Source organism: Lepidochelys kempii, chromosome 1 (assembly GCF_965140265.1).
Source record: "Lepidochelys kempii isolate rLepKem1 chromosome 1, rLepKem1.hap2, whole genome shotgun sequence".
Classification (NCBI taxonomy): domain Eukaryota; kingdom Metazoa; phylum Chordata; order Testudines; family Cheloniidae; genus Lepidochelys; species Lepidochelys kempii.
Genome location: NC_133256.1, coordinates 140,639,866 through 140,659,395, shown reverse-complemented (window position 1 = coordinate 140,659,395; position 19,530 = coordinate 140,639,866). Strand labels below are relative to the sequence as shown.

General features: G+C 39.7%; 1 protein-coding gene across 11 annotated transcripts in view; it reads right to left on the bottom strand.

Annotated features, from left to right (window-relative positions):
• CNKSR2 (connector enhancer of kinase suppressor of Ras 2) overlaps positions 1–19,530 on the bottom strand; it is a 369,205-nt gene that overhangs the window by 4,165 nt on the left and 345,510 nt on the right. For 7 of the 11 annotated variants that reach the window (XM_073357190.1, XM_073357215.1, XM_073357205.1 and 4 more), the window contains one exon: positions 1,313–1,509. In XM_073357190.1, the coding sequence (XP_073213291.1) occupies positions 1,313–1,509 (197 nt within the window). Of the gene's footprint in view, positions 1–1,312; positions 1,510–5,372; positions 5,611–14,742; positions 15,874–19,530 lie in introns of those variants that run through there. The other 4 variants (XR_012160437.1, XR_012160435.1, XR_012160434.1 and 1 more) reach the window with 4 other exon arrangements.

Sequence of the window (19,530 nt, the reverse complement as noted above, 5' to 3'; positions counted from 1 at the left end):
GGAAACTGAGCCAAAGGTTAACATCAAAGCTGAGATTAGAACACAGGAACTCCTGTGCTTGTAGTACGGGACTGTGCTTCCCTGGTGCTGTATTAATAACTCCTGGGTACTCTGCCCCTCCTTACTACTGCCCAGTGAGCTTGCACCTTCCAGGAGGAAGGACGGCCTTGTGATTAAGGCACAGGACAGGAAGTGCAGCCTTGTGATTAAGGCACAGGACAGGAAGTACAGCCTTGTGATTAAGTACAAAAACCTTGGTTCTGTTTCTGGCTCTTTCCCAGACTTCCTATGTGAGACTTTGGGAAAGCCACTTAAAAGCCTTACTTTCTCCCTCCATGTTCCAATTCTGCAAAGTGTTACATATACGTTTAACCTTACATACCCCGAGTAGCGCTATTGCCTGAAATGGGATGACACTCACTGTGAGTAAAGTAAATCCTCTGTGTAAGTCTTTGCAGGATCCGGGTCATATAGAATGGAGATAATACTGTTTAAGTGCCTCTCAGGGGGGTTGGAAGACTTAATTCATTAATGTTAGTAAAGCACTCTGAGACGAAAGCTGCTACCAAAGGCCAATGTATTTAGTATCTAGCGGCTTAAAATGTAGTAAGTTAAATTTAATATAGATAACTGGGCCTCAAGGAAGATCCAGCATAAGAGTATCTAGTGCTTACTGTGCTTTAAAGGAACATCCCTGATGTAATCTGGAATAGCATGCACTGCGATAACTTTCTGATGATTAAGGGAGTAGACAAGGTGGTTAAAATTTCAAAATACAAATGCTCTGTTTTAAATGTAGGGCCATTATTACAATATTTGTATGTATCATTCCTGCCATTTATTTCATAAATCTTTGTACAACCTTCAGGCAGAAAACAAATGTTCAATTCTTTTCTAGACAAGCTTAGTAATCATAGAGCAGCAACATTTTAAATAAAACTGCCACTTTCCAAATGATTGACTTTAATTAAGCTTACTCTCAGGTAATGATATAGCACGTTTATCTTGGTAAATGAAAATGTTTTGGGGAAAAAAGGGGATTAATACCTCTTCTGAAAATTTCAGATCAAATCATGTTTAACTCGGTAGGGGAGGAGCTCACAGAGATTTTATCTATTGAGAAATAAAACAGATTTCTCCCCCCCAGGACACTTTTCCTCAGCTTTGAGAACAGAATTTTCCCATGTCTCTCTTTTGTTCTTTTCACACACAAGATTCAGACTGCCTTCCAGCTGAGTATAGTTAATCTTTGATTACAATATAATAAGATCCAACTCTTTGGTGGGATTTCCCCCACCTTCTACTATCTCACCTTTAAAGTGCTTTTCAGAATTCGCAGTTGGTGCAGTTTTTCATTGACTACTGGATCGCTACATCTTTTTATAAAAAACTTCTTGTACTCCAGCTTGGTGGAAATCCGGTATTCTCCTAAAGGCGACAGACTGGCCTGCTCCAAGGCTCTGTACCAATCTTGCAAGGAGTCTTCTGGCTTTTCTTCTACAGTTTCAGCTTTAAAAAACCAGGAAAAAAAAAAACCAAGAGAAAGGAACAGTGTATAATTAACATGGTTATTAAAAACCCATAAAAGCCTCCCTAAAAGCAGTATTTTTAACAAATCCAGAAAAGGATCATTTCACATATAGGGAGAGTATTCCACATCTGCCAAAATCTGCCCCCCCCTCAAAAGTATTGCAAGTCAAACATTGCCTAAAGCTATTTTTCTCTCTAATTATTGCTTAAGTAAATCACTTCTAGATACGGTACTTTTCAAGTGAAACAAAAGCAAAACTTTTGACAATACAAAGCTTTTTACAAAGCAGAAAAAAAAAGATTACAGGGTATAAGTTTACTGTCATAATAGACACGTAATTACAAATAACCACCATAGTTAATTCATAAGCTATTGCAAGAAATGGAAGCAATAGGAGCTGCCTACGAAAAGAGAAGGAACTTCAGGTGAGAGATCCGACTGAAAAATAATCAGGGGAAGGAGGCTTAACATTGTCTTGGGGTTTTCCCCCCCTTTAGGGGAATATGAAAAGGGTTCTCAAAAACAAAGTAAAGATGTGCTTCAGTTCAGGAGGCGGCATTTCCCCTACGATTGTGTGTGTGTGTGGGGTGGGGGGGCTGTTTCTGTTTTGCTTCTTCAACTGACATTACATTTTCTCTCTCTTTTGTCCCTATTCATGCACATGTGAAAAAAGTAATTTATGAGGTCACCTGTACTATCCTTTGTGCGACAGTAATTCCTAGAGGTTCCGCTTAAGTTGCGGCCCTGTTGGGTTAGGAATTGTGCAAAGAGTAAGAGACAGCCCATGCCTGCACTTGTAGTCTAAGCAGACCAACACAGACAGGCGGGAGAAAGGATGAGCTATTCATTTTGCTTCACTGATTCTCCTGCACATATTGTTTAAAACAAATATGGCCTGTGAAAGCACTAAACGCTAAGACGGCATTAGAGAGAGAGAGAGAGAGAGAGAGAGAGGAGACCTCATTTCTTCCCCGTCAGTAGTGCATGTTTTCCTACCCCAGCCTAACCTGCCAGTCTCCTCAACCTGCTTCTGAAAGAAACACTTGTCGAAGTCAGATGGCCATTCAGACTTAAGCACATGCCTGACTTTAAGCACACAAGTTAGGTGCCTTAAATGTGAGCATTCACATGCTTAAGTACCCTGATGAACTGGGGCTTCAGCCTCCATGTATACTCAGACATTAGCTTTTCTACTAACACTACTGACAAGGATGCTAACTGGTGCAAATGGTGACCTCAGCTTTCTGGGGGGCAGATACATGCCAACCACAAACTGGACTGAGACCAACTACTCATTTCACAGAGGCCAAACAAACATCAGACAGTCTAGTAACTACTCACCTGGGTCAGTTTCAAACAGGGAAGCTAGAGAGAAAAAAACCTCTGTCTCCCAGAATAATACTTACATTTATATAACGCCTTACATGCTCTAAGCACTTTACAATCATTAATATCAGCAGAAATCCTCAGAGACATGCAGTCCTTTGACTCTTCTGTACATTTCTGTAATCTAATAGTAATTTGTAAAGCACACATTTTGTTTTAAACATCCTATAGGTGAGGAAGGATTACAGCTCTTCAACTGAGAGAGAGGTTGTGGCTTTGAAAAGAGCCTTTGGGTTGTTGCGTGTTCTTTCCCTAGATCCTCTTACTATATAATATGCTGCTGGGAGACAGTCACTGATTTAATCACATGTGTGTGTAGGCAGCATTTAAAGACAAATCAAAATGACAAGATGCCATCGTCTTTTTTTTCTTTTCTGTTATAAAGACTGTTATTGTTAAAATAAAAGAAAAAGACTAAATAAGTGAATACTAATACACTGGCTCAAATCCTTTGTGTTCTTGATTTTTTTCTGCTTTTTTAGAAATGTCGCTAGGCTGCAATTTTAGAATTTCCATGAGACATTACAATAAATAGGAACATTAGTACGGTCCATGTATTCATGTCTGTTTGCATCTTCCAATGTGTAATTCTATCGATTTAAGGTGCTATCTTAATGGTATCTGAGTGATTTACAAAGAAATCTGGATAAAGCTAGCTAAATCTGACAGCAGATTATTTTGTCTGTTTCTCCCTTCCTTTTATCCCTTGTTATATAAAAAGTGCATCTCTCTCCATCTCTTTCCTCCAGCAACAATTTTTGTTTCATAGGACCATGCTTTCTCCTCATGGGTGGTTAGTAGTTATTATGGGAAAACTATGCTGAAGAGATGAGTTTTTATAATTTAGCCTGAAGCTGTCCAGATTCAATGGCATGTTAATCTCTTGTGGCACGGTGTTCTGGGCCCAGCCACTAAGAAATCTCTCAACCCTATCATGCATTTCACAAGTTACTGAAAATCCCAGCTTTCCTAATGAGCAATTAAGAGGCAGTCCTTGAAACAGTTTAGGCTTAACCCATTTAGGGTTTTGAATAAGAAGAGCATTACCTTAAATTCATCTAAAAAAAGAACAGGAGTACTTGTGGCACCTTAGAGACTAACAAATTTATTTGAATATAAGCTTTAGTGGGCTACAGCCCACTTCACTGGAAGCATGGAATGGAACATATAGTAAGAAGATATAAATATATATATATATATATATACACACACACACATACAGATAACATGAAAAGGTGGAAGTAGCCATACCAACTGTAAGAGGCTAATTCATTAAGCTGCACTATTATCAGCGGGAGAAAAAACTTTTGTAGTGATAATCAAGATGGCCCGTTTAGACAGTTGACACGAAGGTGTGAGGATACTTAACATGGGGAAATAGATTCAATATGTGTAATGACCCAGCCACTCCCTGTCTCTATTCAAACCCAAGTTAATGGTATCTAGTTTGCATATTAATTCAAGCTCAGCACTTTCTCACTGGAGTCTGTTTTTGAAGCTTTTCTGTTGCAAAATTGCCACCTTTAAGTCTGTTACTGAGTGGCCAGAGAGGTTGAAGTGTTCTCCTACCCGTTTTTGAATGTTATGATTCCTGATGTCAGATTTGTGTCCATTTATTCTTTTGCGTAGAGACTGTCCAGTTTGGGTTTGAATAGAGACTGGGAGTGGCTGGGTCATTACACATATTGAATCTATTTCCCCATGTTAAGTATCCTCACACCTTCTTGTCAACTGTCTAAATGGGCCATCTTGATTATCGCTACAAAAGTTTTTTTCTCCTGCTGATAATAGCTCATCTTAATTAATTAGCCTTTTACTGTTGGTATGGCTACTTCCAGCTTTTCTCTGTATGTATATATGTATCTTCTTACTACATCTTCCATTCTATGCATCCAATAAAGTGGGCTGTAGCCCACGAAAGCTCATGCTCAAATAAATTTGTTAGTCTCTAAGGTGCCACCAGTACTCCTGTTCTTTTTGCGGATACAGACTAACACGGCTGCTACTCTGAAACCTTAAATTCATCTGTAACTCTGCAGTTCCAAAAAGCACAGGTGAAGGATTTTCATCAGCCTGTATTACTAAGTAGTACCTCTGCCACTATCAACATCAACTGAAGCTCTTCAGGGCTGTCACATTCATGCTAAGATAAAGAATTATGCAGTAATTGAACCTAGAAGCCATCAATGAATCTGTGAAAGGGCCTGAGGGGGAACTTGGGCAAGAGAATTTCCATTTGTGGTAACCAGATCAATGATTTAAGATGGGGGGAACATCTTAGCTGGATGGAAAATGGTATATTTAGTAGCAGACACTATTCTGATATTGGCAGCAATGAAGAGTCCAGAAGGCCCCCGTTTGCACCCCATCCTGACAACTGGCAGACAGATGTACTGAAAAGATAGTGCTATGGTGTTAGCCACTTCTTTGAAATATTTCCCCTCTATCCACATACCTCACCTCCATCTTGCTTGAGGTTATCTTCATCCAGGCACTGATATCACTTAGTCATCTGCATTTGGGAGTAGGGCCGGGGCTTTGGTGTGAAGGATTGAGCAGTGAGGAAAAGAGAGCCAGTGAGGTGGCTCTGAGCATTTAGAAGTCGCTCTGCATTTAGGCCCCTTTGTTAGTGATGTCAGATACCTTTGCAGAGGCTACAACATCACCTTGTTCCAGTGGAATGCTCCTGCACCCTGGGAAATGATAAAGACGACAGCACTGCTCTTAGTGACTGGAGCTGCCCGTCAATCAGCTCATGTGCGGGAGTGAGACTATTCACTGAATAACTTCATTTTAAAGCTTCACCCCAAATATGTAAATGCTGGTGAAACCTTTAGCTAACTGGCTAACATCCGGAGTTTTAAAGATGAATTACAAATATTTGCTTTTTTAAATACCTAAATCATGCTAAAGTTTCCAAAGACTTTAAAAAATACAAGCTGTGAAGGAATGGATTCTCTTTCCCTGTTATTCCATGACAAAGGGGCAAAGGATGAGGGACAAGAGTGACAGTTCATGGACAGTTAAATATTAAGATGGAGGTCCAAGAACCAACACATATGTTAGAGGATTGAAGCCATTTATCCCTCTGTGGGTTCCTAAAAGAAAAGTTCCTGAGGGAGGATAGGCAGAACTCCCTATTCTCCTTCACTTCCTTTCCTGAGGGCAACCACCATCATGGTAACATCCATGTGGTAGCAGTTGTCATGCTGTTGTAGATGTTTGTTGTTTGTTTGCTGTAACTCCGTACTAACCTCTTGCACGATGTGAATTTGGGTATGAGTGGAAGATTGTCCTCTTCCCCACTCAGCTATGTCCTTTCCCTTCTATTTCTTTTTTGTCTCCATGGCAGGTGTGGTTCTCTGGAACTGTGGTGGGGGCTGGGAGTTTACTCTTGAAATTGGTTCCTATGATTAGACGCTCCTGATCTCACAGATTGAGACACAGAGTATTTCTAAACTGCAGTGAGACACCTGCGGATGGCCCATGCCAGCTGATTCTGGCACGCAGGGCTCTGGCTGTGGGGCTGTTTAATTGTGGTGTAGACATTTGGGCTCAGGCTGCCGCCCAAGCTCTGGGACCCTCCTAACCTCTCAGGGTCCTACAGCCTGGGCTCCAGCCCAAAGGTCTACACCACAATTAAACAGCCCTTTGGCCCGAGTCCTGTGAGCCTGAGTCAGCTGACATGGGCCAGCTACAGATTTTTAATTGCAGTGTAGATATACCCTAAAGGATATGGTATCCTAAAAGCATCATGATTTGAGATTAAATTAAGTGTCTAAACTAGCTCATGGTTTAATCTAAGATAGCTCATGGTTAAGTGACTGGGTTAGTAATACATCAATTTGCCAATGGAAGGCCTCAGGTGGGGCTGTAGCTGTCTGATACGTTGCACCTGCATTACAGTCTTTTTAAGGAAGAATCAGGCCTCAAGGGATACCTGATTCAGATACAGAACAGATTCTGGAGGAGGGCTGTAGGCCTAGCGGGATTCACAGACTAATTTTAGAATGGCATCACAAACATTAGGTTGTTATTCATTATTCTGAGTTGGCTCCTGAGTCCCAGACTGTGTTTCTTTAGCCACCTGGCTCCTATGAAAAAAATGGTTTTAGGATTTCCATACATTGTTGCAGGTAAGAGTCCCTAATCTGGAACACTGATTGTTATTCCTGGCCGCATCCATTTCTTGAGCAGCGTTTTCACTTGGGTATAGAACAGCCCCCACATGTACTTTGCGGCACACTAGCCCTAAATTCTATAGCGAGGTCTCCAATTGCTATACCACAGTGGCACCAGTCTGTGACAATTAAATTTCTGCTGGAGATTCAAGTATATTCAACATCAGACATTTTTTATTTAATTAAATGTGAAACTGAATAATACACGCAGCACAGAAGCCATTGCATTATTTTGATATTCATCTTTCAATTTTGGAAGGTTTCTGACATGTATTTTACACTGCCTCTGAATTTACAAAGATGCCATAAACATTTTATCAGGAAGGGAAGATGGAGGTTTTTTGCAGCTAATGAGGAGAAAGTTGCGGCTTTTGGTACAACATTAAGGGATGAGAAATGATTTGAGTTAAAGACATGCAGATGCACTTTGGGATTTTGGCAGTTCAATCCCATTTGTGAGTTATCTGAGTTTTGTGAGTTGGTGAGAGTTAACTAGTTTCCTGACCCAGAAATCCTTGTCAATAACCATATTCCTCTTTACATTATTTCCCCCAGTATATCCAAGATCAATAGGTAAAACATTAGCTGGATATTGCTATTAAAATGGTCAGAGTGAACTAGTTACCATTGCTGATATGTACATAGTGGTATTAGGTTTCAGACATAACTCTTCATTGAGTTGAACAGGAGCAGTCCTGACCACTGAGAAGAATTACTGTCTGTTTGCAGGCTCAGGAAGACAACACTGAATCAGTGAATTCAGAAGGTTTCATATTCAATCCTATGGGTTAGAGCCTGATTCTGTGGCAGGGGATAGATGTTATAGACAGAGTCACAGAAAACACAGAGCCCTGAGCATAGATTTCTCATCACTCTTCTAATCTTAGTCTCTAAAGGTTTGTTATCTTCTTCAGAAGCTTTCCATATTATTGTTATTATATCAGCAGAGGTGTCTTCTTACACCTTCCATTAGTCCTCTTCCACTAAAGGGTTCATGCCACTACAGACCTGTGAAGCATTTGCAGTTAAGAAAGGTACCAGAAGAACTACAGATTACATCCAATGCTATTAGCACACACATCATCTGTGAAAAGGTAACACAACACCATCAGCCCTCAACTTTGTCACCCACCAGACCGAGTGTGCAGGTGTTTCAAGGACCTACAGTCCTCCTTTTGAGGCTTGCAGGCTTTTAAGACCTGCTCATCATATTTCTGCTGTTCTTCCCACTGTCACTAAGATTCCTCTCCTCATCTTTAAGTTCCTCTTTCTTTTTAGGTTGCCAGCCATCTGAGCATATCTTCAGTATTTTGGGGAAAGAGAGCTTCTGCAGTTTGGTGAGGTTATCAAGGCAGTTGCCTCTTCCCATTTCCTTTTTGTGGCTGCAACCCTTTTCTCAATTATCCTCCACCTGTCTTCTATCCTCCAGGCTCACTATGTTGTTTTCTTCTTCAAATAATTAAATGTTTTGCTTTGCTAACTTTACTACTTGGTTACATGCTTCATCCAGCTATTCAGCGCCTCACTCGCTTAGCCACTACTCACCTGTAGTTAATTAAAGATGCATTTGAACAAAATTACCACCTTCTGAAAACCCTGAGAAAGTTGAGCTATAGACTTACTGGTTTCTATGTCAGAGAGTGAGCAAGGTGAAAATGATCAAACTGAAATCCCTGTGCTTTACTGAAATCTAAACTCCTATTTTCATTCCTTTTAATGAGGTCACACACTCTGGCTGAGAAACCAGCTCAGCTGAGCTTTCCCAGGATCATGGGGAGGTAATTTTATTAAAAAAAGGCATTAATTACATTATTAAACAGCTACCTTCCCCCCTGGAAATCTCACATGATTTGCTTTGAACTTTACAGCAAAGCCTTGGCAGTTCATCTTTAGCACCCGGAAACTAACTTCATGAAAAGTTTTAAGACCTTTTAGTGGCTGCTAGTGAGTGCCATGCCAGGGACAAGGGTTGGTTTCTGGCCACAGGTAAGTGGACAGGTTGGGAGTATTAGGTAAAGGAAGTCCTGACCCTCCCTCCTTCCCCATGCAAAAATCTGCCCTCCTTCCTTGTTTGCCTTCTTGACACTGAGGGCACATCCACACTAAAAGGTGTTTGCTGACCACGTGTTAGCTAATACATGGTAATTAACATGAAGTAAAATCCTAGTGCAGACAAAGCACTTTCTAGCTGTCACATGTGTTAGCAGGTTGAGATAAACACTAGGTGCCTGGATTTAGCTAATACATAGTAAGCAAACGTGAACTTCTAATGAAGATAAGGCCTAAAACATGACCTGGTCCCCTTATTCAAAATTCCCAAACCCTTACTCAGTCGGTCAGCCAGCAGAAGCGTCAGAATGTCAGGCTTGGAGTAGGGCAGGACCAGTATGAATAAGGCAAGCGGAAAAAGAACATGGAGGCAGGTGAGCAGGGTGAGGTGGCATTCTGCTTGGGAGATCTTCTGGTGCTCAACAAAAGAAGGGCTGAGGGAAAAAGGTAGGGAAATGGGAGGGATTCATTATGTTTAGAGAAGGGAGAGCAAGAAGGCCTAAGGAGAGAGAAGGTGGGCTTTGGCTGGGTTGGATGGATGGGAAGAGCCACTGAAGAGAAGTAACCTATTCTTCAGATTCTCAGTGCAAAATACCAGAGTACCATAAATTCTTCAGTGCTCTAAGGGTTAATGTTCATGTGACAGGGATCCTAAGATAAGTCTACATTACACAAAGGGGGAAAAATCAAAGTTTATAATTCAAAGAAATGAGAATTTAAATAGTTTCTACATCTATTTAGATAGAAGACTGATTGACAAAACTGAATATTTTCTCTTTCTCTCTCTCTCTTGATTTAGCCTAAGGGCATGTCTATACTGCAATAAAACACCTGTGGCTGGCCCATGTCAGCTGACTCAGGCTCACAGGGCTCAGGCTGTGGGGCTATCAAATTGCAGTGTAGATGTTCAGGCTTGGGCAGAAGCCAAGGGGGAGGGCCCAGAGCTTAGGTTCCAGCCTGATCCTGAATGTCTACACTACAATTTCATAGCACTGGAAAACTAAGTCAGCCGCAGGTGTTTTTATGCAGTGTAGTCATACCCTAAACCAAAAGAAGAGAACCACTCAAACCAGCAGAAGGTAAAATTTTTCATCTGCACATGAAGTCACCTCTCTGAGGCACGTTTATAAAGGAAGCCATAGTTAGATGGAAAATCAGCTCATAGTAGGAGAGCAGTGTAGTTCCCACGGGTGATTACTGAGAAAAGAACAATTGGCACAGTGTTTAAGTACAGCACAGAGTAGGCAGGAGATAAAATGTGATGCAATTCTGGTCTGCATGGAAACCAAAGGCTAATCAGCTGGTCAGCATGATTTAGGACAGATTCCTCTATTAAAGTGCAAAAGGAAACCTATATCACTTATCACCTCCTTCTCTGTACTTACAGTAAAATAAAGGTCTGAATGTTATTTGTTTCTTAAAATGAACCCTTTTTCAAAGGTAAATGCAAGCTGTGTTAATCTCTGGGATTCTTTTGAAATTCTGCGGATCACTTTCCTTTGCATCTTCCCTCCCTTTTTGCCTTCTACCTCTCCTGCCCTCTCTGTTTCTTGCAATCCCCTTCGTTTTTGTTCTTCTTTCAAAGTAGTAGGATGCTAATATCTAAACTGCATTGTTAAATATATTCACCTAAGTTTGGGTCATTGCTGATTACGTACTCTATGTATCTTATGACTTTTAAAACAAAACTTGTATTTTTGGACAATATAAGCACTGTACCCAGATGTACCGACACTTTTTTCTTAACCTGTGTATTATACAATGTTTTAACATTAGAGCTCCCACTAAGTCAGTCAGCAACACAGAGGTGATGGAGTGCTTCAGAGAGGCCTGTGTACGCTGAAGGGGGTGGGGGATAGAAAAGAGTTTCCTAGAACTCTCCCTGAATTAGGGGAGGGATGCCCTTAAAAATGAGCTGACATACACATTTCCAGAGTAAGTGTTAGCAGCTAGAGAATCAGAGGACAGGAGTATTAAGGTAACAGGCTACACCACTGCCTCCTGTACAGAGGAAGTGTATCTGGGAGATTTTTATCCATGTCCTATTTATGCCTGTTATGTAACCTTCAAGACACAGAGGAAATTGTCGAGGAAGTCTGCACAGCAGAGCTGTGTACACTCCTGTACAATGATTTACACTCATCATCTGAGACCTAGGGCCCGATTCTCCTCTTTTGTTGGTGAAATTGGTTCCTTGAAATAAAAGGAGCTATAAAACTGATGTAAATAAGGGGAGAACCAGACTCCTAGTCTGTGTAGGGTCTGAGGTATATTAAGCATATTGAAGTTGCACCTTACAGGCCTCAGCCCCATTGTGATAGGCACAGTACAAGCACATACCAATATGATCCCTGCTCTGAAGGGCGTACATTCTCAGGCTATTTAACCTCCAGTGCTCATGATCCATCAGCTCAGGCATTAATGCCAGAAGTGACCTTTATGATCACCTAATCTGACCTCCTGCACATTGCAAGCCATGGAACCAAACCCACACCACCCCGTAATAGATCCATAGCCTCTGGCTGAGTTAGTGAAGTCCTCAAATCATGATTTAAAGACTTCAAATTCCAGAGAATCCACCATTTGCTCCAGTTTAAACCAACAAGTGACTCATGTCCCACGCTGCAGAGGAAAGCAAACACCCCACAGGGTTTCTGCCAATCTGACCCGGCGATCAGTTAGACCCTGAGCATGTTGGAAAGACCCTCCAGCCAGACTCCTGGAAAAGAATTCTCTGTAATAACTCAGAGCCCTCCCCATCTAGTGTCTCATCACTGGCCACTGGTGAAATTTGCTATTAGCAGTCACAGACAGCCACTGCAGGCAGTCTCATCATACCATCCCCTCCATAAAGTTATCAAGCTCAGTCTTGAAGCCAGTTAAGTGTTTTGCCCCCACTGCTCCCATTAGAAGGAAGTTCCAGAACTTCACTTAAGTATGACTGTACTAGTGAGTGCAAAAGTGCATAGAAAAAATAAAATTCAAATAAAAATAAAATAATTCCTAACAGTAACAGGAAACTGATGATTAGAAGCAGAATTTATTGGCAATGACAAATATTTATAAATCTAACCTTTAATATTTGTTTTAAGTGCTTTATTTACATTATCTTCCATATGTAAATGTCAATTTAATTTTTATTTGCTGCTTTTTATTTTTTAGTGCCTCACTGGGAAAATTTTACATAATGAAAGAGTCTCTCTTGTCAATTTCCTATTTCTTTTCTATGCTACATGTGGAAATTAGTGTTTAATTTTGATGCAAACCGTTAAAGTGAAATAATCATTGCATTCACCATTACCATTCTCCCTGCAAGCTTCCTCTCATTCTCCTCAGTTCAGGGACAAAGTAAAACCATGCCACCTGGAAAGACAGTTGAAGTATTCAGGGGACAGTGCAACTGGAGAGACAGTTTGTGTCACTGTATAGATGGGAGCACTGTGACTTTTAAATGGATAATGATTTCCCCATGGATTAGTCCAGCAGCAACCATTTGGAAGCAAGTATTTCTTCAGCAAAACATTATTTTCATAAACCTAAACTGTAAGGGCACACGATGTTGCAAAAGGTTAAATGACAAATGGTAGGGACAGTTGGACATAGCTACATTACTCATCAGTCCAATTCGAGCAAAACTCACTCTTGTACAACAGCAATATCAGTCAAGGTTTATAGGGTTGGTAGCTAACTAAGTTTGAATAGAGTACATATTCCTAGTACATCACCTGTTCACAGAGAACAGGAACACTACTCCACAGGATAGTAAATGTCATATTGGTATGCTTTACTTTGCTGGATATTACAACACACAGGGTGAAATTTCCAAAAGCGTTTAAGTCCAATTTTCATAAGTGTCTAAGTCACTTAGGAGCCTCAATTCCATTTTCAAAAGTGTCTTAGGCACTTCTGAAAATTGGACTTAAGCGCTTTTGAAAGTTTTACTCATAGGTTTTATTTAGAACATGTCATATATGCCAATGTTCTTGCAGATTTCTTGATAAATGCATTAATTAGACCTCAGACTAATGAATCTGTAGCTTAATTTATATTTTATTTATTTAAGACATGACATTGCAAGATGTAAAGCTTGTCAGGTGCTGAATGCCCTCAACACCACTGTAGTCTGTTCTCCTCTAAGCACCACCTAGGACTGGGCCCCTATATAGCACCTTTGGTAACAAAACCTAAAATAACGACAACAAAAATTTAACAGCAATATACTCTTTACCACAGATTTCTTATGCAATTAAATGTCCAGATGCTGAATAAACTTTTGAACATGGAACGTGTGCACTTTATTAAAAAAACTTTCTCCCACAATTGGTACCATAATCATGATGGAAGAGACATCTGTCCCATATCCATTAGGAAGAATACATGTGTGCATTCCCACAGGAAAAGGGAGTAACAGAGTTTATGGGCAAAGGGTATGCAGAGGCAAATCTGGATAATTTGCCAATGAGTAATATAGATTTTTTTTATTAAGCAGAAAATAATACCTTTAAAAAACCTAACCTCATGAATAAATCAACTGTCTTCATTAAAGAAACGTTAACTGCCATTTTCCAAACTTTATTTTAAGGCATACAGAAAAAATATTTGACAAATGTGTATGCAATTAATGTCATGGGCTGCTAATTGCAGCCCTTCGGAATCCCTCTCAAAAATGGTAATGCTCATTCAATACAGTCTGTGATAGGAAAAAATGAAGCTTGAGTTATAATGCACAGTGCGGCAGATATATTAGCTCCTTCTGGCCTTTGGCAAAAAAGAGTAAATGAGCCATCAGTGGAACCCAAAATGGCAGCCAAAGGGCATTTTAGATTCTTATCTTGGCTTCTGGTACTCTAATTCATTTCCAAAACATTTAATTTCTAACTGATTCTGGAGTTTAATGACAGGATGCAAAGGACTGGTTCAGGTTGCAGGGCATTCCATCAAGGTTTTAACAATAAATCTTTCAGGTTGCAGAATCTTTATGCACTTAGCACTGATTTATCGACACTGGCAGAGGCAAGTATTTCAAAGGCAACATTATATAAAGAGATGAATTCTGCCTTTGTCAAGTGTTGGAAAGAGCAGTAAATTATATTTAAAAATCAATTCCTAAGGATACACGAGTAATAAAAACATGGTGGGTTTATCTGTTTGGTCAACAGGCAAAAAACTGTTATCAATTTTGTAAACAACAAGTAACACTGGGCATACTTTGCTATAATAGGCATGTTCAATTTCTTGATTGGTAACAATTAAAAATGTCAAAATCATGGTGTTAAATATATAGATTGACTTGTGAGAGGCCCATTAATGTTAAATTGAAACACAATATGCATACTGATGAATATCCAACTAGCATATATGTCATAGTATACTGGATTTTTATTTTATAAAATTAATATTAAAACTATTATAGCTTTGTTACTGCTGTAAAGCAGAGAGATGCAATTTTATCCACTGCACAATTCTTACTTGTGAGGAAAAAAGCATAGTCTACTTATTTATAAAAGGGAAATATTTATATATAACTATATATATATAACTATATATATATATAATTTTATTGGTATTAACAGAACGCAATACCATACATTGAGCCAACAGAAAGAAAACATTTCAAAATACATTTTTAAAAGTATCTCTCCATAAGATAATATGAAATATCAAGTAATTAGCATTGACATTATTACAATACACCCGTAGCCAAATATATAAAGGAAAATCCACATTCTAATCACAGAGATAGAGGCAAACATTAACTCACAGGGGAGCCAGAACATAATGATAAATAACAATATTGGAATCTACTTTGAGTGACATCCAGACAAATACTGGCCCCAAAACAACCCCATGGAGTGCGAGTTCTATACAGAGAATACTTGATGCCTGTTCTGTGAGGCAGCATCACTCACATGTAAGTCCTAGAAGATAAAGGGGATTTGTAGATTGTATCTGTGGAGTCTAATAAATCCCAGCATGAGGTATCTTCTCCATCACCGTCATCCAAATCAGTGTGCCCTCTGATAATTCAGTATAAATCATTAAACATATATGAAGTCTCCAAATAGTCTGTACACACCTTGACTTGGAAGAATACACTTAATTTAGTATGATACAGCAAGTTAACTCCTTCACTTAAGTGAAGTACACTTAAATTATATTAGCTTTCTCTGCTTTGCCTGAATGAAGTCACTGAAGTCAATAAAAACAACAGGATTTTATAGTTACCATAGCTGATCCCTCTTTAATTCCTTGAAGTCTGCAGAACACAATTGTGTGTCATCAGAGCCCTTCCCCTGCCATGACCCTCTTCCCCTTCTGTTCTCCTATGCAGGGGGCAGTATTTTCTGCAACTGCGCTCCACGTAGACAGGATATGATTTTGTGCCTAGTCCCATTGTGGAAAGGATGCATTCTTCAAAAGACTGGTAATAGGTCTGCCCCTTTAACACTTTCCTGGAGTCCCCATATCCAGACATTTGGTTGTCTATGCTTTAAAATGTCTGTTCTTTTATAAACATCAAAGTTATTCAAGAAGAATTAAACTTTCTGAATGGAGGCCATTAGGTTGCTTGCAAGAGGCTGAAGTTGAGTCTCCGTCGTGCCAATTCTCTCCGATCTAAATTCTCTAATCATTAGTATATCAATCTGAGTCCAATCAGTTCAGTGCCAAGAGAAGTGGATCCGATTTGGCATGGAGAGGTTCTATCAACTCTCGCAGTGTATTAGCCTAATATGATAAAGCAGTGATACAATATGATGAAAGAACTGTGACGTGCCATTATTTCCATATCATATTAGTATATTAGAAATATCATGCAATCTTGATACAAGAGAAAATAGCAAATATGGCAAGATTTTCATAAGGTTTTAGCACTACAGTGCTTTTCTTGTCTGCATGCATGTGTGAGCACAAGGACATGGCACTGTTTTGGTTTTATACTATGATCCTTCAGAAATTTCAGTTTCTGGTGCACACAAGCTATGTAGGAGTGTGCAGTTTTGCATTTTCAATTTGCATAGACACTTTAAAAAAACGGAATGAAGACCAATTAAAAGAAGATCAAATAATCTAATGTATATCTACTTCCTCAGTGTAGTCTGTTTTAACCTGGATTAGCCCATTTGGCAAGCACTGGGAGAGGTCATGGGAGTGAGGGTGGAGGAGAGAGGGATCCACCTCAACCCGCTTGAATGTACAGGGCATACACAAACATGTCCTACCAACAGCTAATTATGAAAGAGCAGAAGTGGTGACATGAAATCTGGCTCATTTCACTCTCCCAACTGGAGACCCAGTATTGTGAAGTTATGAGTGGAAGATCAGAAATAGGGACAGGCCATTTCATTTTACCTAACTTTTGAACAATTGATGTTAGTGTGGGGTTCAAACATCATCACACTCCTGAAACTTATTGGGTCTGTGCTCTTAGAGGGTAGAAGGCATATAGTAAAATTATATGAATAGGGTTAAAACAGCTGCTTCAAAAGCCAGGCTGGCATAAATAGATATGTCTATTTTACTATATGCTGTATGTATTTTTATACACACATACATATACACACATATATACATATACAAACAAGTTTTGCTTTTTAAATTTAATCACTCTGGGAAAGGGCCCCTGGATTTAAACTACACAGAATAAAAAGGTTTGTGAATATAATCTAGCTTTACTAATATAGCCAAAATGTAATTTAATTGGTGAGGTTCACCCATCCCTTTTCAGGGAGAATTTTTTTCCCCAAAAGAGAACACCTAGGATGGGAAGAGGAGACAAGATCAGGAAGTTCTGCTTTTACACTTCAGCGTACAGTAGATCACCAGGGTTCAATTAACAGAAAAGAGCTACTACTCCAACAATGGAAGAGAGATATTAACACAAATCCTGGATGGAAAGAATGATAGGCCCATTTAGTTCATCCCCAGTCTTCTCAAAGAAAAAAAGTGTCTCCCAACAGGTATAAAACTGAAATGCTATGGGGCTCACATGGAGCTGCATTCTATCTTTAAATTCTTTGATAGTACTATTTCACAACTAGCAATTGTGCAAGCTATTCTGTATGCCAAAGCGGAGGAGGAGTGGGGGGAGGAGAACAGCTCATATAACAATAATCTGAGTATTGAAGTCTATAGGAGTTCTTACATAATCTATTGTCTAAAATAAGGAACACTTATCCTGCTGCAACTGCAAGTAGTAAAAAAAAGATTTCAAAACTTGCATGACTAACAATCCATTTTGATCAGGTATATTAAACCAGAATCCACTTTACTTTTGCACACAACAGGCTGATCTTGTGTGGTTTTTTTTGAGGGGGAAGGTTGCTTGAGTGGGGAGTGAGTGGGACAGAAAATGGAAACTCCTCAGACTTCCATAAGAGTCTGAGGAGTCTGCTGTTTCTGTATTGCACCATCATCTCTGAAATCTCACATAACTGGGTTCAGGACATCAACTGGGGTATCAAAGGAGAATTCTCCTTCATTCTCCTGACATTTTACCGGAAATAAGTTGACTCTTTGGACTTTGCGAAATACAGCAGGATTCACTTACATTACAACAAGGCTGCATTAACTACTGGATATCTAAAATCAGTTCTTTTATGTACCCTAAGTAAGATGGCTGGGAAATCCAACATGCTTTTATAGGAGAGCCTTCCATGTTGACTGTGTCCCCCTTTTTGACTGGCAGAGTGCACCATGGCCTTCTCTGGTTGGTGGCACTGGCAGAAGACATTTTTATGGAGCTAGAATTCAATTACGTTTTCGATTAGAAGGTGACAAATTCCTCAAAGAACTTTTAGCAAGAGATTCCTGTGAAGAGGCTATTCAGTAATGTTTTTACAAGAATTGTGGTAATACCATCATTAAATGGTAAGTTCCTTTTTTGTCATGCTTTAGATCTACTATCACAGTTCCATTATTAGTTCTTCACAGTGTACTATTACAGAAGTGTGAATATACTGCAGTACTATTTACTCATTGGCTGTTTAAAGGCAATCAAAATGAAAACTCATTTTTAAAATTATTAAGCATGCTTGGGGGCTAAATAATTTATTTTACTACTTTACAGTAATTGCCTTTAAAATCACAATAGATGCCACTGTGTAACCCCATATTAATAAGAAATATTGTGCTAACTGCATTATGAAGTGTTCATAAATATCAGCTTTTTATGGCAGGCACTGTATGATGTTATCATAGAATCATAGAATATCAGGGTTGGAAGGGACCTCAGGAGGTCATCTAGTCCAACCCCCTGCTCAAAGCAGGACCAATCCCCAACTAAATCATCCCAGCCAGGGCTTTGTCAAGCCTGACCTTAAAAATATCTAAGGAAGGAGATTCCACCACCTTCCTAGGTAACGCATTCCAGTGTTTCACCACCCTCCTAGTGAAAAAGTTTTTCCTATTATCCAACCTAAACCTCCCCCACTGCAACTTGAGACCATTACTCCTTGTTCTGTCATCAGCTATCACTGAGAACAGTCTAGATCCATTCTCTTTGGAACCCCCTTTCAGGTAGTTGAAAGCAGCTATCAAATCCCCCCTCAGTGTTCTCTTCTGAAGACTAAACAATCCCAGTTCCCTCAGCCTCTCCTCATAAGTCATGTGTTCCAGTCCCCTAATAATTTTTGTTGCCCTCCGCTGGACTCTTTCCAATTTTTCCACATCCTTCTTGTAGTGTGGGGCCCAAAACTGGACATAGTACTCCAGATGAGGCCTCACCAATGTTGAATAGAGGGGAACGATCATGTCCCTTGATCTGCTGGCAATGCCCCAACACATACATCCCAAAATGCCATTGGCCTTCTTGGCAACAAGGGCACACTGCTGACTCATATCCAGAGTCTCATCCACTGTAACCCCCAGGTCCTTTTCTGCAGAACTGCCACTGAGCCATTCGGTCCCTAGTCTGTAGTGGTGCATGGGATTCTTCCGTCCTAAGTCGGAAGAATCACTTCACCCTTTTTCAAACAGAAATTTACTTCTTTTCTTCCTCTAGCCCCGGAGAGTTATTCTAGCTAGGGAGTGGGCTGGTGGGAGATAGGTTGCTTAATTTTCTTTTTGCAAATCATTCACAAACTGACTCTGTATTCTTTTTTTCATAGCATTTGCCAAATAATTTAAACAAAGACGTTTCAACCTATAAGTTCTTTCTATGTGAACAGTTCACTTTGGTTATTGCTATTCGTGGTGTGTGACTGATCACCTAAGTCACATGTTATTGCTTCTGTTGCCTTGCAAGAGGTCAGCTTTTCAGAAACAGGAGATCAAACGACACACAATGGACAAGAACTTTTTGTTCGAATAAACATGAGATTTGCAAACATTTTGACAATTAAACCAGTTGTAGTTCACATATAACAATTAACATACCCCGATGAG